The sequence below is a fragment of the Glarea lozoyensis genome (assembly GCF_000409485.1).
Source record: "Glarea lozoyensis ATCC 20868 chromosome Unknown GLAREA1, whole genome shotgun sequence".
Taxonomy (NCBI): Eukaryota; Fungi; Ascomycota; class Leotiomycetes; order Helotiales; family Helotiaceae; genus Glarea; species Glarea lozoyensis.
Window position 1 is genome coordinate 507,496 of NW_007360983.1, and position 24,299 is coordinate 531,794.

The 24,299-nt window shown below is 47.1% G+C and overlaps 5 protein-coding genes across 5 annotated transcripts; 1 reads left to right on the forward strand and 4 right to left on the reverse strand.

Annotated features, from left to right (window-relative positions):
• Positions 1-829: 829 nt before the first annotated feature.
• On the reverse strand, positions 830-2,493 carry GLAREA_08825 (P-loop containing nucleoside triphosphate hydrolase; the record flags this gene model as incomplete). The annotated part of the gene is made up of 2 exons (XM_008077786.1): positions 830-2,418; positions 2,472-2,493. The coding sequence occupies 2 exons, from the start codon at positions 2,491-2,493 to the stop codon at positions 830-832; spliced, it is 1,611 nt and encodes a 536-aa protein (XP_008075977.1).
• Positions 2,494-3,717: 1,224 nt separating this feature from the next.
• On the forward strand, positions 3,718-4,203 carry GLAREA_08826 (HAD-like protein; the record flags this gene model as incomplete). The annotated part of the gene is made up of 1 exon (XM_008077787.1): positions 3,718-4,203. One exon carries the CDS (start codon positions 3,718-3,720, stop codon positions 4,201-4,203), a length of 486 nt encoding a protein of 161 aa, XP_008075978.1.
• Positions 4,204-8,684: 4,481 nt separating this feature from the next.
• GLAREA_08827 (P-loop containing nucleoside triphosphate hydrolase) lies at positions 8,685-10,148 on the reverse strand (the record flags this gene model as incomplete). Its single annotated transcript, XM_008077788.1, has 3 exons — positions 8,685-9,137; positions 9,189-9,956; positions 10,005-10,148. The coding sequence occupies 3 exons, from the start codon at positions 10,146-10,148 to the stop codon at positions 8,685-8,687; spliced, it is 1,365 nt and encodes a 454-aa protein (XP_008075979.1).
• A 3,625-nt stretch (positions 10,149-13,773) lies between these two features.
• On the reverse strand, positions 13,774-15,706 carry GLAREA_08828 (Homeo; the record flags this gene model as incomplete). The annotated part of the gene is made up of 2 exons (XM_008077789.1): positions 13,774-15,507; positions 15,554-15,706. The coding sequence occupies 2 exons, from the start codon at positions 15,704-15,706 to the stop codon at positions 13,774-13,776; spliced, it is 1,887 nt and encodes a 628-aa protein (XP_008075980.1).
• Positions 15,707-19,493: 3,787 nt separating this feature from the next.
• Positions 19,494-19,769, reverse strand: GLAREA_08829 (uncharacterized protein; the record flags this gene model as incomplete). Its single annotated transcript, XM_008077790.1, has 1 exon — positions 19,494-19,769. The coding sequence occupies one exon, from the start codon at positions 19,767-19,769 to the stop codon at positions 19,494-19,496; it is 276 nt and encodes a 91-aa protein (XP_008075981.1).
• Positions 19,770-24,299: the final 4,530 nt, after the last annotated feature.

The following is a 24,299-nucleotide window of genomic DNA, read 5'->3' on the forward strand; positions in this document are numbered from 1 at the left end:
ATCTTTTTTGCTCACATCGCTCAATTCGCTGAGATCTTGTGACGAAGAAAACAGTCCTAGCATTGGCTTAGCAGGAAACAGAGAAGTGGTAGTCTACACACGATATTTAGTTAATTAAGTTGAAAGAGAATCCTATTTTATTCATCGGGTTCACGAGATATTGTGTATTTTATCATTTGTTCTGAGTGAATAACACCGTTTTCAGCTCTATTTAAAACACGTTGGCAAAAAACGGGAGAGTCTGTTATAGTATCATGTATAATGACCTGATTTCTGAGATATGAGTTGCTAGGCCATTGACGCTTAATTTGTTCACCGTGAGTTGGTATGAAAGTAATGGTTTTCTGCACTCATTACAAGGTTCAGGGCCATGTATAGTGAATCTGCTTTTATGGATAAGTGAGTTTTGTAGTCAGTTTTGGTCAAGACGTCTGGGTTGTATAGACTACCGAGGGCAAGGACGGTAGAGGGTCACAAGTGGTCAATTTTGTCAGCCTTGTTACATGGCTTAGAGTTGTGACGGTGATCTGAGAACCTTCCAGGAACTCTTTGTACGGACTGACAATAGTGAAGTTGTGAAGAGATGGGAGTATGTGAGATCTTGTCTAAGACTGCCAGGATGGGCGAAAAATAAGCGGCGAAAAAAGGACGAAAAAGAAAAGAATCGGAATGGTGTAACGAGGCAAAAAACCGAGTTAGTGGTAAGCTATGGTGAGTCCTGAGCTATTCTTTATGTGAATCGTATCAGACTTTTCCTAAACGCCCTTTAGGTGCAGCAAACTCCACAGACGCCAAAACACCAACCAATACATGATGTAGTTAACAAGAATTACTCCTGCATAACCTCATCCTCAACAGCAGCCTTTCCATCACCCCACAAGCCCTCAAGCTTGAACTCGGCAGCCCACTCGGTAACAATTTCTTTCTGATCACCGACCGCAGCAACACCCTTGGCGTCAACAGCTGGTTTCGTTGAATCAGCGATAGCAAGAACGGGTGCGTCCATCCAGCCTTGAATTCTGCCGTCTCTCCAATCTGTGATGACGGTTGTGGCTGCACTGGCGATGTTAGGAACACCTCCCTTGCCTAAACGTCCACGTTTTCTCGCAACTTGAACAAGGAAATCCGTCGTTGGATCACCGTTTGTAGTCAATAGTGGTGGAAGACCATAGACATCCATCAACTTAGCTACCATATCCTTCGAGGCAGAAAGTCGTTTGAGTAGTAACGTGACTGCTGGAACAGGATCTTCAATCTGCTTTGGTGGAATAGCATTGAGAAGGACAAGACGGGCCTGCTCTTCGACTTTGCTTGCTTTTGAGGCGGTGGCGTCGAGGGAAGAAGGGAAGACGATACCAGGGGAGTCGAGAAGCTTAAGCTTACTGTCTATCTTGACTTCTCGGAGGGATGTTGTGACGCCTGCTTCTGCACCGACTGGACATGCGGCTCCTGCACCTCCGAGACGTGAAGTCAACGCGTTGATTACTGATGATTTTCCGACATTAGGATATCCAATAACACCAACGGAAATGGCGCGCTTCAACTGCTTTGCGGCAGCAAAAGACTTTAGTGCTTTGAGGAGAGTTTGAGACGTGCTTTGGACAGTGAGTTGTTTATGGTTGAAGGTGTGTGCGTTTGGCGCTGGACCTGATGCTCGAAGTGGGAGGGTAGGGAAATATCGTCGGAGGTGTAATAACCAGTTCTTGAGGACTGGCGCTGGGATGAGATCGATTTTGTTCAGGATGAGTATTAATCTTTTTCCGCCACTTGCTGCTGCCATGACCATACGCTCGACTTCCTTTGATCGGGTACCTTCTGGATCACGAGCGTCGAGGACGTATAGAACCACGTCTGCTTGATCAACCACTTGTTTAAAGACCTTGTCGAATGCCTTCCGCGACCCGTCTTTTCTATTTTGTAGACCAAGCTCAACACCACCGTCCTCAGATCCGGAGTCCGAATCTTCGTCCTCGTCCATCTCATCCCCGCTTTCGACCTCATCTTCATACTCTGCTGCCGCTGCACGAGCACTGGCAAGCAAAGCGGCCATAGGATTGGCGTCCTCATTCATGTCGTCGTCCATCTCAACCTCCATATTTTCAATGTCCTCCTCCTCTACTCCCTCCATTCTGGCCTCGACCTCTTTCTCAACCTGCTCTCCGGTTTTCGTAGCCTTCGCATCTTTAGCTTCAGCCCTCCTCCTCGCAACATCTTCTGCTTTCCTCCTTCGACCTTCCTCTATTTCTGCTAAGATCTTATCTTTGTAGGGGAACAGATTAGGAATTCCAGGGTCTTTCTTTAATTTCGACCGCCATTCTGGATTTGACTTGGCTGCTTTGCGCGCCTTCTTTTGCTTTGCTGAAGATGCTTTTTCGATTTTATGGCGAAGTCGCACTGGTGTGCGCTTGCTTTTTGGCTCTAAAACATCAATTAGCCACGTAAAATACTATAGCGAAATATACAAAACTTACTTCCGGGCTTGTTTCCAGCCATTGTGTGTGATGGTGGAGTTGTACTTTACAGCTCTTTGACGAAGTGGGATTTCTTATCGACACTTTTTTTTCACAAACCTCGTTATCGAGCAGCGGGTCTTCTGCCGAATATCAGCCGGCAACGCAAGAGCTCGCTGAGTCATCAAGCTGGACCCACCCGGGACTCCCAGATACTCGCTCATGCGTGAAGCGGCACTCTCGTCTGAACAGCTTCTAAATGGTTTAGGAGGGGTCTTGTTTTCTGAAACTGATTATCGAAATGTTCGATATTTTCCCAACTTGGTTGAGGAATCATTATTATCGGTTTCGTCTGTCATTTGTATTATCCCACCTCGCGGTCCCGTGACCGACGGATTGCCCCGTTTGAGGCGAGCCCGCAATAAAAGCGGGGCCTCTCTTACCATTTCCTCCCTCTACTACCCCAGTACTCCCAAACTCCACCTCAAAGCCAAACCATCGACCTCATTCAAAATTCTCCTCTAGTCACGACTTTGCTCAGTATATATTACTTCCCAAAGAGTTCGTCATTTTGTATCATTATTCACCCGCTTTCCTAGAAGTCTCATCCCGCATCCACTTTAGTCTATCAAAAGTTTTGTTGCATATCGCACAGGTCGAGGAGGATTCCCACAAAATTCGACGTGGTCTTCCACCTTCGCTAAAATTTGACACAACACCACCGCCACTTAACCTTTTCGAGAACAACAACTTGCGGATTACAGTCCCTGAGCTCTTAATTACTCTTGACCATCTTTAAAAGATCAAAACTAGCGACATGGGATCTCAAACGGCATCTTATTCTCTTCCACCTCAAAGAGTTACCTTTGATGGCTTATTGTTTGACATGGACGGGACTATCATTGATTCTACCGCCGCTGTTGAGAGCCATTGGCACGCGCAAGTCCCCCAATCTTGACTTGAGTATGCTATAGTCTGACGTATTTCAAGCATCGGTGATGAGATAAAAGTAGATCCTAAAGTCATCTTGGCAACATCCCACGGTAGACGAAGTATTGATGTTTTGAGAATACTTTGCCCAGAGAAAGCCAATTGGGAATGTAAGTCGACCCCAATCATTCAATATTCCATCTCACGAGAGAAAACTTGTATGGAATCTCGTATTCAGTCCTTATCAATATCTTGATTTTCGATTATGTGCTGCAGCTTCAGCCGTTAATCGGGGGCGATTGGGGGCTAATCATTTTCTGGTCCAGATGTCAAGTACATGGAAGGACTTCTTCCTGAAAAGTATGCAGATGATGCAGAGGAGATACCCGGTGCAAGATCACTGCTGGACTCGATCACTTCAGCTAATGCTCCTTGGGCAATTGTGACATCGGGGACTACACCGTTAGTCACAGGATGGTTTCGTGCCTTGAAGCTACCACCCCTGGAACACCTGGTAGTTGCAGAAGACGTGGAGCATGGCAAGCCTGATCCGACATGCTACATCATGGGGCGAAATAAGTTGAAGCTGCAAGAGAAGGATGAAGTTCTAGTTTTCGAAGACAGTCCTGCTGGTATTCGAGCTGGTAAGGCAGCGGGATGCAAAGTATTGGGGGTTGTCACCTCCCACACTGTTGAGCAAGTACTCGAGGCTAAGCCCGATTGGATAGTCAAGGATCTTGCGAGTGTTCGGATGGTTGGGTATGAGGATGGGAAGATCGAATTGGAGATCTCCGATGCCTTAGATGTCAAATCGTTGGCGTGATTTTCTGTTCAGACTTGGAGAGCATAGATGATAGACGACTGACGTTGCATATAGAACTGCATTAAGCTAGACAGGATAGCGAAGACTAGAAAGACTTGAAATAGAGCGGCGTATGGTTACACCAGTTATCTCATAGGTCAAATCTTGATTTCTAGGGTCCTGGTCCAGATTCTCAATTGACAAATGATGAACAAGAATCCAGGCAACAACTTATCGAGCTCAGCAAGCCTCTATTTACCAAATCTCCGCCCCTGTGCAGGAAAGATGCAAAAGCAGGTGCATATCGAAAAGAGCCAGCTTGTTACCTGCCGTTAACGAATCAGAACGTCACTCTCCACTGCCCTCAACAACCATTGCCAGCTCATCAGTGCTCAACCACCAACATGGTATCCATCACTACCACACTCATTACGACTACAGGACTTTCACTGCGCTGAGGACCCTTAACCCACCCTATTCGGGTCGTTCGTCCGCGCATCCGATAAGCCGAGCTTCCCAATTGACATCTGCAAAATCTAGACGACCTCACTGCCCACCTCACCGCAAGTACTGCACCTGCACGCCTCCCCCGAATGCCTCGGAACATCTAATCATAGACTCCGCAGAAGCAGAATCTCGAGAGACTTTTTCAATGCCCCTCTTGCTCAAAGGTTACATGATCATCACCCCATATCTCACGCACAGACCGAGTCTGACGATCTTGTCCCTTGTGGGTGTCGGATATGCTGTGTTCCTTTCACATCCTTCCGATTGTTTCGACGCCTCTACTGTACAGCCGGATCTTCGCTCAATTTGTATCTTGGTAATGTTAAGCATTCCCTGTTGGGGTGCATGGGGTCCATTGTGATTGTGGTGATGTATATTGTAGGTCGTTCAGTGGATAAAATGGTGGCGCTCAAGGGTCCAAGGAACTCCAATTTGGTCAATTGACTTGACACGTTATCGCACATTTGGTCTAATCATTTTTTAAGCTAGGCTACTTGGAGTACTGCTTTAAAATTTCCCGCAATAGAAGACCCTGTGAGCAAGTAGTCGCAAGCCACAATCTACCAAAAACGTGGCCAACGTTTGCCTTCTCGTCCACCATGCCATGTGCTTCGGCGTAGCTGTAAATCGCTCGGATGTGTGCCTAGGCGGGTAGAAACCTACGAGCCCAGGGACCTGGATACATAGGCTTGGAAATTGTAATAGTGTATGAAGCGGTATTTGGCACTCCCTAGAACACGAATGTAGGCATGGAATGTGTTGATGAATTATGAACGTGGAGTTAAAGTCTGGTACTCGATGGTGTACAAACATGTCAACAGTGATTCGAACATAGCACTGTCAGCTGAGCAGGTAGTGTCTATCAACAAACCACCTGCCAAGGAAAGCCTTTTGATTGTCTGTCATTGTAGCTAGAGATTTTTCCATGCAATCCCAGGTATCTTATCTATTTACTGTTTACAATAGATGCCTTACGGATATCTACATTTCCTCATGGAAGTTGAGGCGTTGTTCCCCAGTACAAAACGTTTCTTGACAAATATTTAGATGATTCAAGAAGACGATCATTCAACTCTCCATCTGTTTTCCACATCCCCCGACTGTTTCTTATTCTACTTAACTTTCACTTTACTCATCTCACGGATACTTACTTCAAGTACGGTAATAACTCACTGTAAGAAATGTTTTCTTGATTTGTCAAGTGATGAGCGTCGAGGTTTGTTGAAAGTCTGATAGCGGGAGGTGATTTATACTCCACGAGGAGTGGGCTGCAGCGGCTTTTCCTTCCGTTTGCTTCTGATATGTCTATGCAGTCAAAACTCAGGGATTTTCTTGATGCTCATGATTGATTTTGCAACCAGGACTCAGTGAATGTGGACTTCTGCTGAACTGCTTTGAAAACTTTCCTTGATAGTCTCTGTAGACAAGTCGATTTTTGTAACCACGAATAAAACGAAGATACACTCTTCCGTCTCTGATACCAAACTGTTTCACCTCTCTCAAGAACTCAACTTCCTATTACAGATACATAGTCTCTTTCGTAAAATCTTGCTACTAATTCGGTGAGCAAATGTAATTCGCAACTAGCAACCTGTGCTTTATAATATATTTCTCAAAACTCCATCAGTCTGAACTAAGTGAGAGTTCACACAATTTTCAATTGTATGTCGTTCAGAGAAGACTGTCTCAGAGGGGTTTATTGAAAGACTCGTTGATTTCCTGTACAGCTCCGTTTGGGTTTTATAGAATGGTTACTTGCGAAAACGAATCAATGCTCTAGAGACATCATTTCAATTTGGGAAGGTGAATTCGGTGGTGAGTATATTTTCGGTGACAAGTGTCACATAACTTTACTTTCTCTAGATCAATTCTAATCATATACTGAAGCATCGATGTTCCCTAACAAAAGGCCGAACATTGCAAAAATAAAACATCGACACTTTCGATTCTTTTCTAATACGGTTGCGAACATATAAAATGTGACTAGTAGGCTGATATAGTCGTGTATTCGGAAGCATACTGTCAGATCAAATTAGGCCTTTTTTGAGTCTTCTGCTGATGGCTTTTGAACGCTAAAGGAGATTTTCCACGGAGTGTAATTGTAATATTATTTTGTAACTTGAATACATCTCAAAATAGCTGATAATTTTATGCTCTTCGTAAATGACGAAGCGAAATCACATAGTGGTGTTATTGAGATAAATTTCACCCATTTAGGGATCGAGCCAGAAAAAATTGACCTGAAAAACCAATGATCCGAGGGATCTGCACATCTCAACTAGATACAAGTGAGAGTAGCCTCTTGTTAATAATACCAAAGCAAATGGTAAGGGTGGCAAGCTACATTGAGCGCAAAGCTCTTATTTAATGGGCAGATGTGCCAATGTTGTAGAGAAGCCTTCATGCCTCTGGAAGCACAACGTCGCTCGTATCATAAAGAAAAGATATTCTTAAACCCCCCAAGACTGCACGAAATTCTTACATGTGCTTGCATTTTTCAAATCGCCCTCTGGACTACATAATTATACGCCAGCAAATGATTCATGACATTGTCAACTTCCGAAAAGTAGCCTGTTCCGCCCTCCAGAGCAACGAAGAAGCCCTTCAAATCATCGCTTCGCCTTTTCGTAGACTCCCTCAACGATCGAGCTTCTTGCAACTACTCGGGAGAGAAGTTCGAAATAGCTTATTAGGCATTTTGGTGATGAAGCAGTTGTTTGTTCGTTAGCCAAAGGGAAGCGTCCCTTGCAGCCATTTACACTGAGGGTTTAACGGCCATCACGTCCACCACCACTAACATGACCTGGGCAACCAGGCTTGGTACCCGCCATAGGGTGCTCCTCGGAAATTTTTGCGGTTCCACCGCCGGGACAATCTACCCCGTTACACTGGACCTGGACGGGCTGGGTTAAGCAACCGGAAGCGTAACGAAAGTGTTCATAGTGACACATCTTGTTGAGTGATAGTTTGTGGGTTGGGAGATGTGACTTTTTTAAATGGCGGGTTTGATTTTCCTAATACGATTGATTTGAGGGATGTGAATGATACAAGGAAAGCAAGATCGACAAAAGACTATACTTATACTCATTCTTGTTGTCCTCCATTGGTGGGAAGGTGCGCTAAAGTTTGCACTTTTCTGTAGGGTACAGCTGTCAATTAGTCAAAAGAGTCAATCGTGGCATCATTTCAGAGTGATTGTGATTGTCGTACCAAGAGCCTCGCTCGGAACATGACAAACTGGGAATATTGCTCCCGCTTCCTCAGAAATAGCATCTGAGGAGTATCGGTACACACTCCTATGGGGATATTGCAAGTCAACCACGCATCTCCAGTATCAAACTGGACACGAAGGAAGATTGCTATTATATTACTGGGTTCGTTTTGGCGGGCCAGGATTGATATTGACCATGGTCTGGAGAAGGTAGATTGTGAAAGAGTTTTCAATACAGACGCTGAAAAGAGTAATGATGATCGTCAGCGACTTATGCTTGGTTAGTCACAAAGTACTCATGTTCGTGATGTGCTGTAAGAGATGAATCGAGAAAGATCCAGCGACAGCCGCTGACAGGGTCGCGTTGCCTATAGTTTTGCTATCATCGACGGCTTCTAGCCCACCTAACTTCCCAGGCGGCAATTTGTAAAGTACATTAGTACCAAATGATGTAGTGAAATCAATAGTACAATTTGTTGACAGTGAGCCCCGCTGTTCGCTGCGGTAGTCATAATCAAGTGAATTTTGAAAATGATGGTATGTCAGACAAAACAAAACTATGTCGTTAATTTCTTTCCTAAATCGACTAAGTAAGACTCCTTAAACCTCTTTCTACAGTCAGACATGGTTGTTGCCAGGACATTAGTATGCTGTATTGTGAATAGTAAACTGATCAAAGCGTTCCAGAGTATTGAAGACTCCTGACACTTATTTACCTACCACGAGCTCCTACCCAAAACGCCACTGCCTGTATGCCTTTAAAAGGCTCATGGAGTCTGAAGCATTAGGAAAGAAACTCATTGTGCGCATTAGCAGCACTTCTACTAGCATCAATAAACAAACTCTCGCACTCCACAACATCCACCACATCAATCATATCTCTCCCATTAACACGAGCCAAGATACTGGCCGGAGTCAGCAGCTGAAGTGCATATCGCAAGCTCGTCTGAACGCCATGTTGAGCAACCTTCTGGAGTGCAGGCTCAGTAATCCTCAAACTTTCCGCCTTGACCCGAATTCGAATGATCCTTTCGATTTCGTCCGCGTTGTATGCATGAGTAGGGATTATAAGAAGGCGAGCGAGAAGATCGGAAGGGATACCGTGGGCTGCGACAATATCTGAGGTGCCGCGGATGGTACACATACCACGGTTTGACGCAAGAATGACGATAGGTGAAATACTCGATTCAAGCGCTCGATTGAGATATGTGAAGCATTCAATGTCAAGCATGTGAACCTATACCCAGTCAGGTCTGGAAACAGGTTGGGAAGTTAGATAAAAACATACCTCATCAATGAAAAGGACACCAGGAACCAGTTCGGCAACACCCTGATCAATATATCGATTGACGACTTTGTTGATTTCCTCTCGCAATTTATCCGTGATTTCTGTTAATTTGGGTTTCATTAATTGGCCCATCATACTCATCACATCTTGTCCACCTTGCGGCCTGGCATTTGCAAGATCTAAATCATGTAGAGTGACATCTTGGACGATTTCCTTTTTCTTATGAACGTCTCCCTTTGGTAACGGCACGTACTCCTCAGCCTCGAGATCGAACTCCGTAGCATACGCGTCTGATCTGCCGATACGTTTACACGCGCCAGTATTTTGTTCGATGTATATAACATCTCCAACCGTGACTCTTTCTTTCTGTAGAGCCTCGTAAATACTAGGATCTAGTCGTAGCTTCTTCGTACCTCTACCAGCCTTCATGCCAATCACTAGACTGTTGATAGTTCTGCCGTATGCTCCCAATGGGTTCTCAGCTTCTTCTGGTGTCAACTCGGTGACCTCTCCCTCGTATACGTCCTTCGTCTCCCGGATTCGTAGACCAATAGCACGACGGAAATTCTCCATCAACGCCTCTGTCTTTTTAACTTCGGTCGAGTATACTTCGCTACCGACCATTGAACAGAAAGGCACCTTTGTTCCGAGTTCATGGCTGACGGCTAATGCTAATGCTGTTTTCCCGGTTCCTGGACCGCCAGCTAGAAGAACTGCGCGCCCTGACATTTTCTTGGTGCGGATGAGGTCGACGATGATACCACATGCCTGAGATTCGTTAGCACCGTACCTCGTTGCGAATTATTTGTGACAAACCTCTCTCGCGGCAGCTTGACCGACAAACCCTCCAGATTGTTTCTCTGCATGACCATCTTCACCAAGACCTAGTCCTTTGATGTGGGTGTGAGTGGCAGTGCGGCGCTCGCGGGTATTTCCCTTTACGTCGATAATTTGGATCATTGTATTGTTTTGTGGATGATGGAGGTTGCGATGCTCAAGAAATTATGCGATGAACTCGTGGAGTTCTGAGGTCTGAGGTGATGGCCTAAGGCACGTTACCAACATGCATGCTAATCTCATTTGAACCATCAACGGGAAGTTTGTCGCCATTCACCATTGTCACTGGATGCTGAAATCGCATGCTTGTAGACTCAGTTGCAACCAGCATTCCAAATCGTCTGGTTTTTATCCCAATTCGCGAAATCAACTATTGAGATGAGTCACCGGACGACTTGTCGAACTCTCTACCCCTCATCGCGATTACTTTGCACTTCACTTCGTGCTCAACTCCCTTTTCACTTGCGAATAGCCTCAACCGAAGGACCCACTTTTGATGCTCGGGCTTCGCTCCTTATCCCCGTTGGATCACGAGCAGCAATCTCCTACATCCTGTATTTTATTACTATGTGTACCTAGATGCGTACCTCCTACAATTTTAAAGTTTTGTACAGAGCTCGTCTTATTTTCTCAAAATGATAGACAAATTACTTAATATTTGTCAATTCAATTGAAGAAATACAAGATTTTGTCGACTCACCTGCAATTCTGTACTATATCTTGTTAGCCTGCCCTAAAACAATCTAATTGTGTTTTCCACTTCTTTTGTCTACCTTCAGCCAAAGTTATCAATGTGACAACTCGTGAACTTCTTCCTATTTCCAAAAATCAATAAAAACAACATACAGATCTATCCCATCTCTTCGACGTTCTCATTCCACCCCGTCTCCCAACCACAGAAAACCGAAATCCCAAAACTTTTAACACATCTTTCACTTCCCATCTCTAAATATCTCCCGAATCTCTATAAAATCCAACCCCTTCTCCCCCCTTTCCTCTCCCATCCTCTCCCTTCCAGTTGAAAATCCAGTTTTCTTCACAGAGAGATCTCGCCTGCAAAACATGTCAACGAGACCGTCATTGATTATTATAGGAGAAGCTGTCGATATAGTAATGATAGATAAATATTTTTTGTTTTATGATGTTTGAGTTGTTTTGTATTAAGTAGCTTGGATTACTAGGGGGGTTCCAGTGTTATGCACTTGAAGAATATTCTGTATTTATTAGGGGAAAGAGTGAGAATCGGTGGTGACTTCAAAATCGGTGACAACTTCCCCTTTTTATTTTACACCCCAAATATCTACACCCCATTCATTCCCTAAGGTCATTTCTACAAACCTCTCATCCTAACATCCCATTTCCATTTCCATCTCATCCCCATCCCTTGAAACTCCCTTCTCCCTCAGTCGGGTCATAGTTCCCGGTCTCGACTCTTCTCGCTATCTCTCATCAACCGTCAAAACCCCCCATTAATAACTCACCTCTTCCGACCTACACTTACTCCTTTTGTATCCTAAACGTAATTCAAAAATTGGTTAATTTCGAAACGAAAAGTAAAAGTAAAACCCCTAAGTTATTAACCTTAATTCCATTCCCATGTACCATCATCCACAAGCTTCAAGCCTTCAATAAATAAGCATATCCTCACACCTCCCTCTACTATTCCGCTTCCACAAAAATCGCAATACGTCCTCCTTTTAACTCACGATGACTATCCTTTATGAAAGCATCTCGCAATAGCATCGTTAACTGAACAAAGCAGATTAGTATACGAAAGCCTAACAAAATGGGAATCATAAGTGCCGTTCTCAGTTCTCCTTTCATTCATGCTGAAGATGATAGCTTGCATCCAATAAAAGCGTCATAGTACACACGACAAGAAAGCTGAAATTTTATCTACATCAAGAACGTAGATTTCGGCAGCAACATCTATTTCAGTGACAACTTCCTCTCCTTCTCCATCTACAGTCCCATCAAAACACAAAACCACACTTTTTACCCACACACACCCTCAGAACCACTAATCCCTACGCTTTCTCCACCACTGCCACCACATACACATCCTGTCAAACCTCCACACCCACAATCGACAGTTTCCAGATCTGTCTTCCCAGCCCACCAACACAACAAACCCTCTCTATTAATAAACACGCACTTCCCACTGTTCCCAGCCCACCACCCGGAACCACCTATTAGTCAACAAAGCACCCCGTACACCTTATCTTCATCTATCTAAAACCACCAATCAAAAATCCTTCTCCATCCAGAAGCCAAAACAAATGTCCCAGAATAGTCGGGAGATTTTGCTGAATGTTAGTAGTATCAAGTCAGGTAAGCTATTTGGTTGTCTTGACAATGCTTGCTTCTGATTAAACTTTGTAGTAAGAATAAGCGTCGTTGAGAGAATTACATTCAGTTATAAATTAAAATTTGAATTCTTATCCCGAATTTTCAGCGTGAAAATTAATCCTTATTAACCCTCCTATAAAACCCCCAACACCCTCCCATCTCACCCCCCAACATCCATTCCGCAATTACGGAAAGTACTACAAGACAAGCTGTGTGCTGTGCATATACATACCTCCACCCACCATAACAACACCCATTTCCTCTCCCCTCTCTTCAAGTCCTTCAATTTCCCCCCTCACACTCCCCATCACCCAACTATATTACCACAGAAAGAATAAAAGCTCGAAGCTAAGTCTTGTCACCGAAAATATATCCGTCATCGATTCCTACATTTCCACTCACTCCACTCCTCACAAAATGCCTCTCCACCCCTCTCACCAAAACCCTTCGCCACAACATCGCTAAGCAAATCCCTCCCCCTCCAAAAAGCAAGAAAAAACAATTTGCTTTACCGTCTTTATTTTAGACCCAGTTTTACAGTTACAATTCTATTCTCCAAGTTATATCTCATCCTCAATCACTCCATCGCCTTCATCCCTAGTCATGGATATAAATATAACAGATTTACGTCATGTACAACCAGCTCCCTATAGGTACCTATTACAAACATCACTTCACCTTACTCATTTAGTTATCTCGCAAGAGATATTATCCCACAACATCACAATATCACAACATCACAAAACCCCCAAATCAAAAACTCATAAATACAAATATTTATGTATTTCCAAATAACCTTCTCGCTTTTCCCTTTGATAGTACTGTATACCCTATCCCACCATCTATATTACAAATTACAAATTACCCACCACCAAATCTCTATAACCGCCCGATACCGACTCATCGCTCGCAAAGCAAAAAAATCAAGAAAACGCTCGCAAAAAGTGCTTCAAAAAATGAATAAAGTACTGTCTGTACTACCACTAGTACAACTAATAATATTACAAGAAGGTTGTATATATATCCACCTTTTCCTCCTTCCCCTCTCCTCGCCTCATCCCCATCTCCCCTTTACCCTCTTCTCCTCGCACCTATATTTCCTCACACAAATACCATTCATTTTTCATACATCAAATCAATTCAATCATATCCTCCCTTCCTATCGGGTATTAATGAGACCAACCAACAAGAACACATTTCTCCCGTTCGCAAAAACAAAGATGTCTTAACATCCACCCTCCCATCCCAATTATGATTAACGATAAAAAAAACTCCAAGTTCAAAGACGGGGTGGCGGGATAGATATGCAGTATATCTCTAACCCAGGTATCACATTTTTGCATCCAACACTAAATATCCAAACAGCTTGTAACTCCTTTCTCTTGCTCTAAATGATTCCTCATTTCTTAGGGAAATCCGCCTGTGTGGTATGCGAGAATTGAAACGTTTTTTGTTTCGCCATCGCCGAGGCTGAAGTAAGGAGGTGAGGATATTGACCCTGGGCGTCAGGGAAAGAATACTCGGTATTATTCTGTGCAGATAAGGTATATTGGGGAGACTCGTGTTTGAACTGTGGAGAACCGGTGTCTTGTTGGTAGATGTCGGTGGTGTTGAATCGCTGTGCGAGAGCGAATTCGGGGGAGATGGGCTGGCTCATGCTGTTTATGTACAATGGTTGTGGTTGTGGCATGTGGAGTTCTGGGTGGAAGTTCTCGTTGGCAGGTGTGTACAGTGGCTCATCTGGAACCTCAAACGCCCATTGTCTGTCTTGGAAATCAGTAGCGTTTGGCCATCCACTTCCTGGAGTGACGAGCTGGTTGTGCGGTGTGACTGGAGGCGATGTGAGATTCTGATCGCTCTCCACGGCGGTGAAGCACCCATTGGCACTGCTGTTAAATATATAAGAATTCATGCTACCCTCATGAGGAGAAGCTGTTGACGCTGGACCATCACGTTTGAAACCCATCTCTCTTCCAGATGGGGACATTGGAGTTGGTGGAGCGAGGCTGCTATTGAGCGATGAAAGCGCAGTAAGAGATGGAGGATTGCGGATTCCAGGTCTTCGGAAAGTCTTGACACGTTCAAAAGTCGCTTCATCCATAAAACCACCCATAACAATTGGTGATCGTTGAGCTGATTCGACTCCTGGTTTGCAGATACGTCCGGAAATGACATTCCCACCACTAGGTCGGTTCCCACCGGCTGAAGCGATCCGACGCATTGGGGATGCAAGCGGGCTTTCTACACCTCGACGGAAGCCATCTGCGTGCGATACGGTTCTCGGGCCCATTGAAGGTCGGTTCCTGAAGTTGCCCGAAACTAAATTCGTGGGCTTCTGCACCTTTCGACGCGATGCAATGTCCATGGGCGCTGGTGATTTGAAGGGAATCGATGGAGCTGGTGGTGCTAATGAAATGTCATCACCCTCTTCAGACTCGAAAATATCGAGCGTGTAGTCAAGACTGTTGTGTGATTCATTGCTTTCCTGCGGACTCTGGCTTTCGCTGGAATCGTGAGTAAGGGAAGGTAAACCGTCGAATTGTTGTTGAATAAGTTCCGAGGGAAAAGGTGTGGCTTGAGACTCGTTGGACTCGGGGTTGAATGATGGAGCATGGTCATAAGGCATTGGTGTCTGATTGGCCATATCATCAGAAGAAAATCCGAGGTCCGATGTCGATTGGGGTGAGTTATAAATGTTGCTGGTGAAATTTGCAGGGAAGGTCTCAGTGTATGGTGTGGCTAATGGCTCTGGCAAAGGAAACTGGGCTCGGTCTTCTGTCGACTCGTGGACCATTGAACCTTGAAAGTTCATGATATCGTCAGGAGCGAAAAACCCATTTTGAAACTCTGGATGTGACGCTTGGGCAGCAGCCATTGTTCGTTGCAGCGACTCCATGCTGGCACCAGTGGGATCAGAGTATTGCGGGTTGTAAGATGCGGCTGCGGGTGGGGGACCCGATGGTGGAGGATATGGGCTTGTCTGTTGCATCTCATCGAAAAATCCAGTGACATTGTACAAATCTGGGGAGGAGGCTGAATCGGACATTCCCAAGGCTTCTTGCGCTTGCCCGGCTTCATATGCTTGCTGCTTGTCCACCTGCTTCCGCTTTGCTCGTCTGTTTTGGAACCAATTCTACGCCTGGTCAGCAAGAACGCACCAGAGTACCTGTTATACATACGTTAATCCGCGGCAACTCGACTCCCATCTCCCGTGCAAACTTCTGCTTGACCTTGGTTGTGGGTTTTGGATTTTCTCTAAATTCTCGCTCGAGGATGTCGACCTCGTCCTTTCCCAGACGAGGCTTGGTCTCATTGGTTTTCGCTGGAGGCATGTTTAATAATTGGGCGTTTTGCTGGGCCATCGCATAGTTGTGGAGGTTCTGCATTTCAAAATGAGATAATGCCTGCTGATTGAGATGCTGCTCGTGCTGATGCTGGTAGTGTTGGAAGTTGGGGTTGGGGTGGTATATCATGTTCTGCATTGTATAGGTTGTTCGCCCGCCAAGGAAGTAAGAACCCACACGCCGGCCAGTAAGTAGATGAAGATGCTTTTGAACGTATGCGGAGCTGTGTCGTAAAGTCTATGGGTGCAATTGATGTGTTAAGGAATCGCTGGTGGTTCTAATAAATTCTCAGGTCGAGTTCAAGTTAATGACTGAGACCGTGCAGTGAGAACTGGCTGAATGAGCTCGACAGTGGTGGGAATGGTGTCGATGGAGGATGCGATAAAAGTACAATGGATAAACAATCAACAGGATGGAAGACGGTCGACTGTGACGGATGACTTCTGAGCGGGATATCTTGTGGAAATATAAAATCAATAGATCGCTGGATTCGGCGTGCAAGAACGAAAGTTGGTGGTATCGATTACGGCGGAAGGACTAACGCAACGGAGAAGCGAAGCAACAGCGAGTAGTACTTTGAGCGACGAACGATTGTTGGGACGCGAACAAAGAGCGGAAGACGACGACGATGGTGCTGCTGCTGAGATGAGCGTCAAGGAGAGACCAAAGGGAGGAAGGATTCGAGGAGGAGGAGGGTTGCGGCGGGAAGGGTGGAGAGTTAAAAGAAGAAGAGAAGGAGGCACATACGGGAGAGGTTAAGTGGAGTGGTGGAGGTGGTAGTGAGAGGTGAGAAGCGCTTGGTGTTTTGGCGGTAGATCTGTGGCGGTACAACCATAGGTTTCTGGATCCGTGGCGTCCACCCTACAGAGCAGTGCTGGTCCCGGTCGCAGTCAGTGCCAGTGCCAGTGCCCATACACGACCGTACACACGGGGCGTCCAGTCTGCTACGGCGGACCAAGGAAAGTGGCTCGAGGGTGCTACGACGCAATTTGGATGGTTATTTGGTGCAGTTTAATCCGTAAAATCCGTGTCAATGACCGCGGTGGGGGAGTTGCGAGTGGTCGTGGTGAGCGGGTGTTGGACTAATGGCAGGTCCCGTACCAGTGAGAAAATACGTTTGTAATAAGTATGGATTCGAATGCTGATCTCAAGAGAAAGAGAAGAAGAACAAGAACTGCCGTATGAGGGGTCACAGGTAGTATCTATGTATGTACGGGCTCCCTCGATGAGATCTTGGTTCTGCTGAGCCCTTGATGCCCTTCGCCCTGGGTGCTGGGCCTGGCTGGCCTGGAGCTTTCTCTTTATCCTGACTCCCCTCGCTCCCGCTGCCCTCCCGAGGTTGTTTTCCTCTTTTCCTCTTTCCACCACGGGCTAGATGGCTAGATGGCTAGGTGCCAGCTCAAAAGCATCTTCTATGATGTGTGGCTTGGCTGGGGACCCTTTGCAATCCACATGGACTGCTGCTGCACATCCACATCTGCATTTCAACTCTTTTCAACCATGGTCCTGTGAAAACCAGACCCTTCGTCATGTCCTGGAGGTCCATCACCCGGATCAACCACACTTTTCGAAAAGCCTCTCACCCATCACCGGGGGCTTTGTTGCGTTGGGGGCGAGATAGGGGGGGGCCCTGCCTTCGCTTGCTCACTCACTCTGCCCGGCAGCCCTGGTCGCTTAAACAGGGGCACCAAGTCGAGGTGCGCAAGGCCCCGATGATTGCAAGCGTGCTGCGATTTCAGCGCGTGGTATCCCTGAGCCTCGTCACTTTGCTCCCCCCCTTGGCTGTGGTTGCCCCCTCGTCTTGGGGTGGTCTGGTTGTCTTGGGCTTGTCCTGCCCGAGCCATCCCAACTCGCACGCTGTTTGCGTCGGCTTGCATCAAAGGTATCTTTTTTGGTGCGGGCTGCTGCCGCCATAGGGCAGTGGATGGCTGCACTGCGATGACCCTCTGCCCTCCACGCTGAGGTGTGGCTATGCCGTTCGAAGCGTTCGCAGGTCAATCGAACAGCGACTGCTACCTACTGCTTCACCAGACTGGCACCGCTTACCAGACTTCCGTTGCTTCATCGTCCCAACCTGACAAGCTTCTGATCCAGCGTTAGCGCGACCTTACTCGCACAGGATGATTTATGGCTGCATCTCTGGCCTCACCAGCCGGGCCAAGCTAGGCCACCGCATTTCACCAGCAGTGACCTTGAGGTCCGCTGTCTGCCCATGCAGAGCGGCCCCTTGAACACGGGTCCCTAGTGCACGCTCTCTCCCATGCTGATTGGCCTGGCGCGCCATTACCGCTGCAGAGGGAGAGGGGCGAAGGAACAAAGTACTCGAGGTGAGACTTTCTTGTAGGTGAGTGACTTTGATGTCGCGATGTGATAGACACTGCAAAGTCCAGAACAGACTGCCGCGACCGACGGTTGTTTCTTCCTCCGAGTCTGGATCGACAAGAAGTACTTGTCACTTCCAGCTCCGAGGTCAGAATTAGTCCTCAGCGGGGGCTGCCTTGGATATTCTCCTAGCACTGCTCGGAACTGATGATAGCCAGAGATACGTCCATAGAAATTCTCGGTTCTCTTCATCCTGCCACGAGTTACGTAGCTCAGCCAGGTGGAAAGTAGCGTTGGTCTTGGTTGGATTTTTGCCGGCGTCATGAACTTATCTCTAGCCGCTTTCTAATTTTTACCATCATGTCATTAGCGGTTCGGTGATCTTTGAGCCCGCTTTTCGCTCACTTTATCTACTTTCACTCCGTTGGCGCTGTCTAGCCTGGTCTGGCTGCAGGGCACCGCCAGATAACGACACGCTTCTCTCAGGTACATCGCAAGGCTAAGGCTTCAGAAGGCTCGAGATGTGGTGAAAACAGTGAGGACATCCCCAAAACTCTTATCGTCGGATTCATTTCAGCCTGTCTAGGTTACTCTCCCTCCCGATCGGGAACTAGCAACTGCCTCTTGTACACGTTGAGATCCCACGTCCGCGGATCATGTCGTCAACCAATGAGGGAGACATTGAATGTCGTTTTCCGAAAGGTCGGCCCCGGGCTCAAGACCAACCGGTCCAACAACACGAATCTTGACGCCGAAAGCCTCTTGGGCGGATGATTTGTGATTTGCAAGGCTTTTGAACACTAAACATGAAATGAGGGCTGAAAAGTTGTGGTCAAATCTCGTGTTGAATGGACAAAGTAAGAGTCCGATGTTAGAGTCCGCAAAGTTCTAGCCAGGCTCGCCAAGTAATCGCCTAATTTACCTTGTAACCTCATAGTGAGTTATCTACAGAGTCTTCCGATGGGCTTCCACGGATCCAAAGAAGGCTCTAAAAGTGTTGACTTGGGTCGGAATGTAAACAAACATACGATATTGCGTCAAGCCTAATTACTTGACATCGTGTACCGATTTTGACTTTCTGGAGCTCGTATGAAATTGCTACAATTACAAATATGCACACCATCTTGGGTCATTTTACTAGACTGCCATCCGACATGTATCGAGAAAGTCAAAGTTAATTCGGGAAACACAAAAGCAGCACGCGGTGCACTGCCATAGAGTGATACTTCAACAGTAACTGCGCAACCTATATCTTACAATTCGTGTTGATATAGAAAGAAAACGTAGAAGTATACTCCAGGCGGTTCTCCAACCACAAAGTACTTCCACGGTGATATGTGGTGGCTCGTGAGGGGACAAGGAGATGATTGATTTCGGAGACGAGAAAGTTAGATGGATGGGATGAGCTGCATGAGTTGCCTCAGGGATGTCTCATGTGGTACGGTCCAGGACGTCAGCTATTTCGGTCTTCCTGGCCTTGTTCTTGCATGATGCGGCCAGCTTTCTGTGTTGCTGGCGCTGCGGGACAAGCTGCAGGGCCACCACCTCGAATTCCAGCAGTCGAGGATGGGAGTTGGTGATGGAGGAGATTGTTGGCGGCCAGCGGGTGAAGAAGAGATGCAGCAGAAAACATGGCATCAAGCTGTGCACTGCAGCAGTGTGTGGAGTATGTGCTGTATGTATTGTTCTGTCCAAACAGAAATCCAGTGGTAAAATCTGGGAAGGTCATTGCCGTATCTCGCAGATCGGAACCGTTGCATGGCACCGAGGTAAAACAACATCTGCGCGTGTGTTGGGACGAGTTGGAAGAGAGCCGCTCGTTGGTAAAGACGTTTGATGTCGCTTCCTCCGCGACCTCGACTAAGAAGTTACCTACGTCGCGGTCTGGACCACGGAAGATGAGGATAATAGCAGCCCAAGAAGTTGGGGTTATCACAGGCCCGACGGCAAAAGGTGGTGTTCCAACAGTCGCTGGCAAGCTGCAAGCGGCGTCCAACACGGTCCGTTATTCGCAGATGTCACGATGGTGATGGTTGTCGTCTTTCGTGGAGAAAAGTTGCAGCTGCTCCGACTTTCCGGGATGCAGCGACTCGCTCAGTTGTGCCCCCGCAGAAACGCCAGCGCACCCAGCAATTGGCTGCTCCCGCAGAAGATGTGCAGCGAGGAAGAGTCTCCCACGTCTCGCTCCCGCTGCGCCGCACGCACAAGCAGTGTCATCTTGCCAGGCACAAACCAGTCTGAGAGACGGGGACTGAGACTGAGAGACATGCACAACTTGCAAAGTCTGGGGTTGAAAAGGGCGGAGGGCGCAAGTGGTGGCAGGAGACTGGTGCGTTGAGGGTCCTGCAGTTGCTGTTGCAAGAATGATTTGAAGTTGGAGATGGTATGAGTGAGGTTACTTTTGGAAACTGGTTCGTAACTTTTGACGTCGGAGGATTGATCTCAGTAGCAGGTGTCAGTGGGAGACTTGCACCTGTCAACAAGTGAAGTAGAAGAAGAAGAAGTATCGTGAGTCGTGAATCTTGCCCGATGATCATGGCCCCCAAGCTGCAACAGCCCTATTTTCCCCCATTCGGCACAAGTCTCAGTCTCTCCTTCCTCTTTTGCTTTTTGCTTGTCGTCTTTCTAGACTCTGGTGTTAAATCCACGATCCCAAACTGTCACCAAACCGAAATCCGCTTCACCAAAATCGCAAGTACCTCCGTACTGCGTCGGCCTTTGTTGCAGACTCCGACAGATGGAATCAGCTGCACCCAGCACAATCCAAGGCTAGCCTGCCGCAAAGTGCCCGTCACTCGCCTCTCGTTCCAGCACCAGCTGCTTTAGGAAATCATCGGCTGTGCTGGATGGACCTCTACCCATCCCAAAGGGGTGAAGTGGAGGATATACTTCGCGCCCTAGCCCCAGATCTGGCATAGCCTCCTAGAGCCTCCTCTATTTTAGGGCCACGGCTCAGGGAAAGCTTTGGGATCTTCCCCGGGGCATTCAGATCAAGCGTAGCTAAACCGCTTGCAGACTACGGCCGTGGCTTTTGCTCTCAACTGTCCCTGGACGTTGGAACGATACCTCTCTGTGGCTGGCTAAAAGGTATGTGAGCACTGAACATCGGAACAACACCACGCTGCTGCTGCATCCAACCTTCAAGAGCCGTTCTGGACCTGTCAGTCGGCTCCGTCGGGCGATTCATGTTCCTCAAAAGGCAAGCCTCTACAAACCATGGCTGTCCTATCGCATCTCGTCCTGATACGAGTTACGAACTACCGTTGACAATTTCTCCGTGTCCGTTACCGCCGAAAGTCTGAGACTTTGACGGTTTTCCGGGTGTCTGGTCCTATGATGATGCAGATGGCATATGAGAGTTTGGTATTTTGTTCTCGATCGTGTTGGTGGTATCGTGTGCAGCATCTTGGCTCAGGTAGCCGTCTCTCCTTGTCCTGACTCCTGTGTTACTGGAGTGCCCATCGACTGATGAATGTCGATTACTTGACTGTGAATCGATGAAGGTTAGGAGATTAATCTCCCAAAATACATCTTCATATCTCGAGGCCCAAGAGTCAATCAACACTTGTTGAGAACAGACTCAGGACTCTATGGAGTCAAAATTAAGTAATTGCTAGCGCGCGCCATCATCATCACTCCCATCATCGTCGTCGTCGATCATCTACGAGGGGCGGGCCCCCAATATTCTTTCCTCTCCCAGTACTTCGTCTTCGTCCTTCATGTGGGCGCTCAAAGCGGGTAGAGACGAGGAGTCCCTTTTGTCCCGACAGTCAGGACGCCGAAGCGAACGATGTCTGTCCCCGGTCGATATCTGAGAAGTTATCATCCATATAAACCCCTCGACTCCTCGATGCCCATGATCACATCCACCATTCAGAATCCTGGCGATGCAGCTTGTCCCTCTCCACCTCCCCTGTGGACGGTCTGCATCTGCAGCTTGCTTGGCATCCGAGGCTCCATTCATTGGCGCAAGAACGAGAAGCACCCACGGTGATAGGTCGAATCGTGACCACAGGTCGGCGATGTCCTTGAAACTCTCCTCCCGCGTGGTTTTGCGCCCTCTCACAGCTTCATCGGGCTCGAAACGACAACATCTTTGGCTCTCTCAAAGTCTCGCCGTTGTCACACTTGTTGGAATTACTTTGTATCGCGATGGCATCGGATACCTCGAATCCTAATCCTACGCTGCCTCGACAATCGGCATGGCAGCCGGGATGAGATCCATAGGCTAAATGTAAATGTTGTACATGTCGTCGTCCTCTAGTGCACTTCAATATCGGCCTCACTCCATGGAATCCACTGAGATATGCCCTGGTCGAGTGGTCATCGACATTCCTAGTCACCACAAGACACCCCAGCTGGAATGGCGGGGCAGGCAGAGGCACGTACGGGAAGGTATTTCGCGCGCGGAAAACAGTTCAACATCACAGGCTCCCATTTTCTTCACACGCCCTTCATACACGCTCATGGACGAAAAGGATGCTTTCTAACATTACGAATCACTCACCGCCGCTGAAAATAAACCCACGCCCTCATCCTCATTTCATCCACCGAATTTCGCCCTTCTTCGGTCATGATTCGTCACGGTTTGTGCTTTGCGCCAAACCGTGACAGCTGGGGGTCAGGTCAACAGGTAAACAAAACGCATGATCCGAGCGACCAAATGTCATGTCCGAACCCTCGCACCGCCACAGAAACAAGTCGTTTTCGTGATTTGCACCTTGTTCTTGAACCCGCCTTTCAAGGTTTGCTAGTCGGTAATCAGACCGAAAAGTGTATCTAAGCGTCCACGTGGAAAGACGACGCAAGGAAAAGGGGCACATCAGATGAAAGACGCAGGTACGTTGCTGCTCGACAGAAACCAGAATCCTTTTGACTCAGGTAAACAAAACGTTCGAGTACACGGGCGGAACGGTCAGAGACTCGAGGTATAACATTGATACCATCTCGATACCAGCTCGGCACAGACTCTACAGTTTTGGTGGCTGATGTCCCAGGCGACTCCCAGGCCACTACGCTCGACTGGCTCGTACCTGCAGCGTATGCTGTGACCAGCTTAGAGTAATATGGCTTCTCAAGTTGCATATCCTCCCTCTACATTCGCCACGTGGATATTCTCATCTTATTTATCTTTGCAACCCTCATCTGCACCACTTCCTTCTGCCTAGTTTCTTGGCTAGGGCTACATATTAAAAATCGAAAATTAAGCTCCTCCATATCAGATGGTGTAAAGTGCTGACTGCATTTTTACCCCTCTGGATTGTCCAATTTTAAGTCTAGGATGACGGTTACACGAGATGGAGATGTATTGGTTTTTCCGACCCCCACGCCTGGGTGGTGTTGTTAATTTTGGAAACATGTAAATTGGCTAGATAATGCGTGTTGCCTGTCGGGCTTCTCCAGGTGACTGGTCAGATTGGGGCGGAATGGAAAGAGCCGCATTCTTTGCTGGAGCGGCGTAGCTGTGGTGTATACTTTTTCGGTATCAGACTACTACTGGTGTTGAAGTGTAGAATGTGTGATATTTTGATTGATTCATTGAGATCGTGAGATCTTATTCTCTCCCTTTCGCAGTAGGGAAATAGGTAGGTAATTAACAGCAGGTGTTTCTTCGATTCGTTTGATGAAATACGTGTAGTGTATAACGGCCATCATTTTGAGTAGCGAAACATTTTCTCATCCTTGCATTCACACAAGATTCAAAGACTATCTTAAAAAAAAAATAGGTCGGTAGGTTACTGATATACTCAGATTGTCCTCCACAAGCCACATTGCGACGAACTCATCATTTCCTCGGTCAGCTTCAGATCGTGACTTATTATGTATCCTCGAGAACTAAGGTTAGGCATCTAGAATTGTGTCTTGCGGTCTGACTGTAATCGCGCAGCCTGGCATGAATTATTTTCCTGAATAGGTTTTCTAGCATAAATCATCTCACACCAAACACCAGTGCTGCAACTTCAAAGCCACTCCCAAGACTTAATTTGAATCCCACCATCCAACCTCACAAACCACCACCATGCAACTCCCCAACAAAAAGTTCGCCCACCGAAAATCATATGCACCACCACAACGGAAACGTACAGCGCAAAACGGCTACCTGCATCTCCCAAACCCACGACTCTGGGAAATTGCCGTCGCACCTGTAGTACCGTGTATCACGCAGACGAATACCGAGGACTTGGTAGTTCGCCGTTCTCCATCTCGGGGAGGAAGGTTGTGTATTTGTGAGGAAGGAGGGATAGGGGGGGAAGGGGGG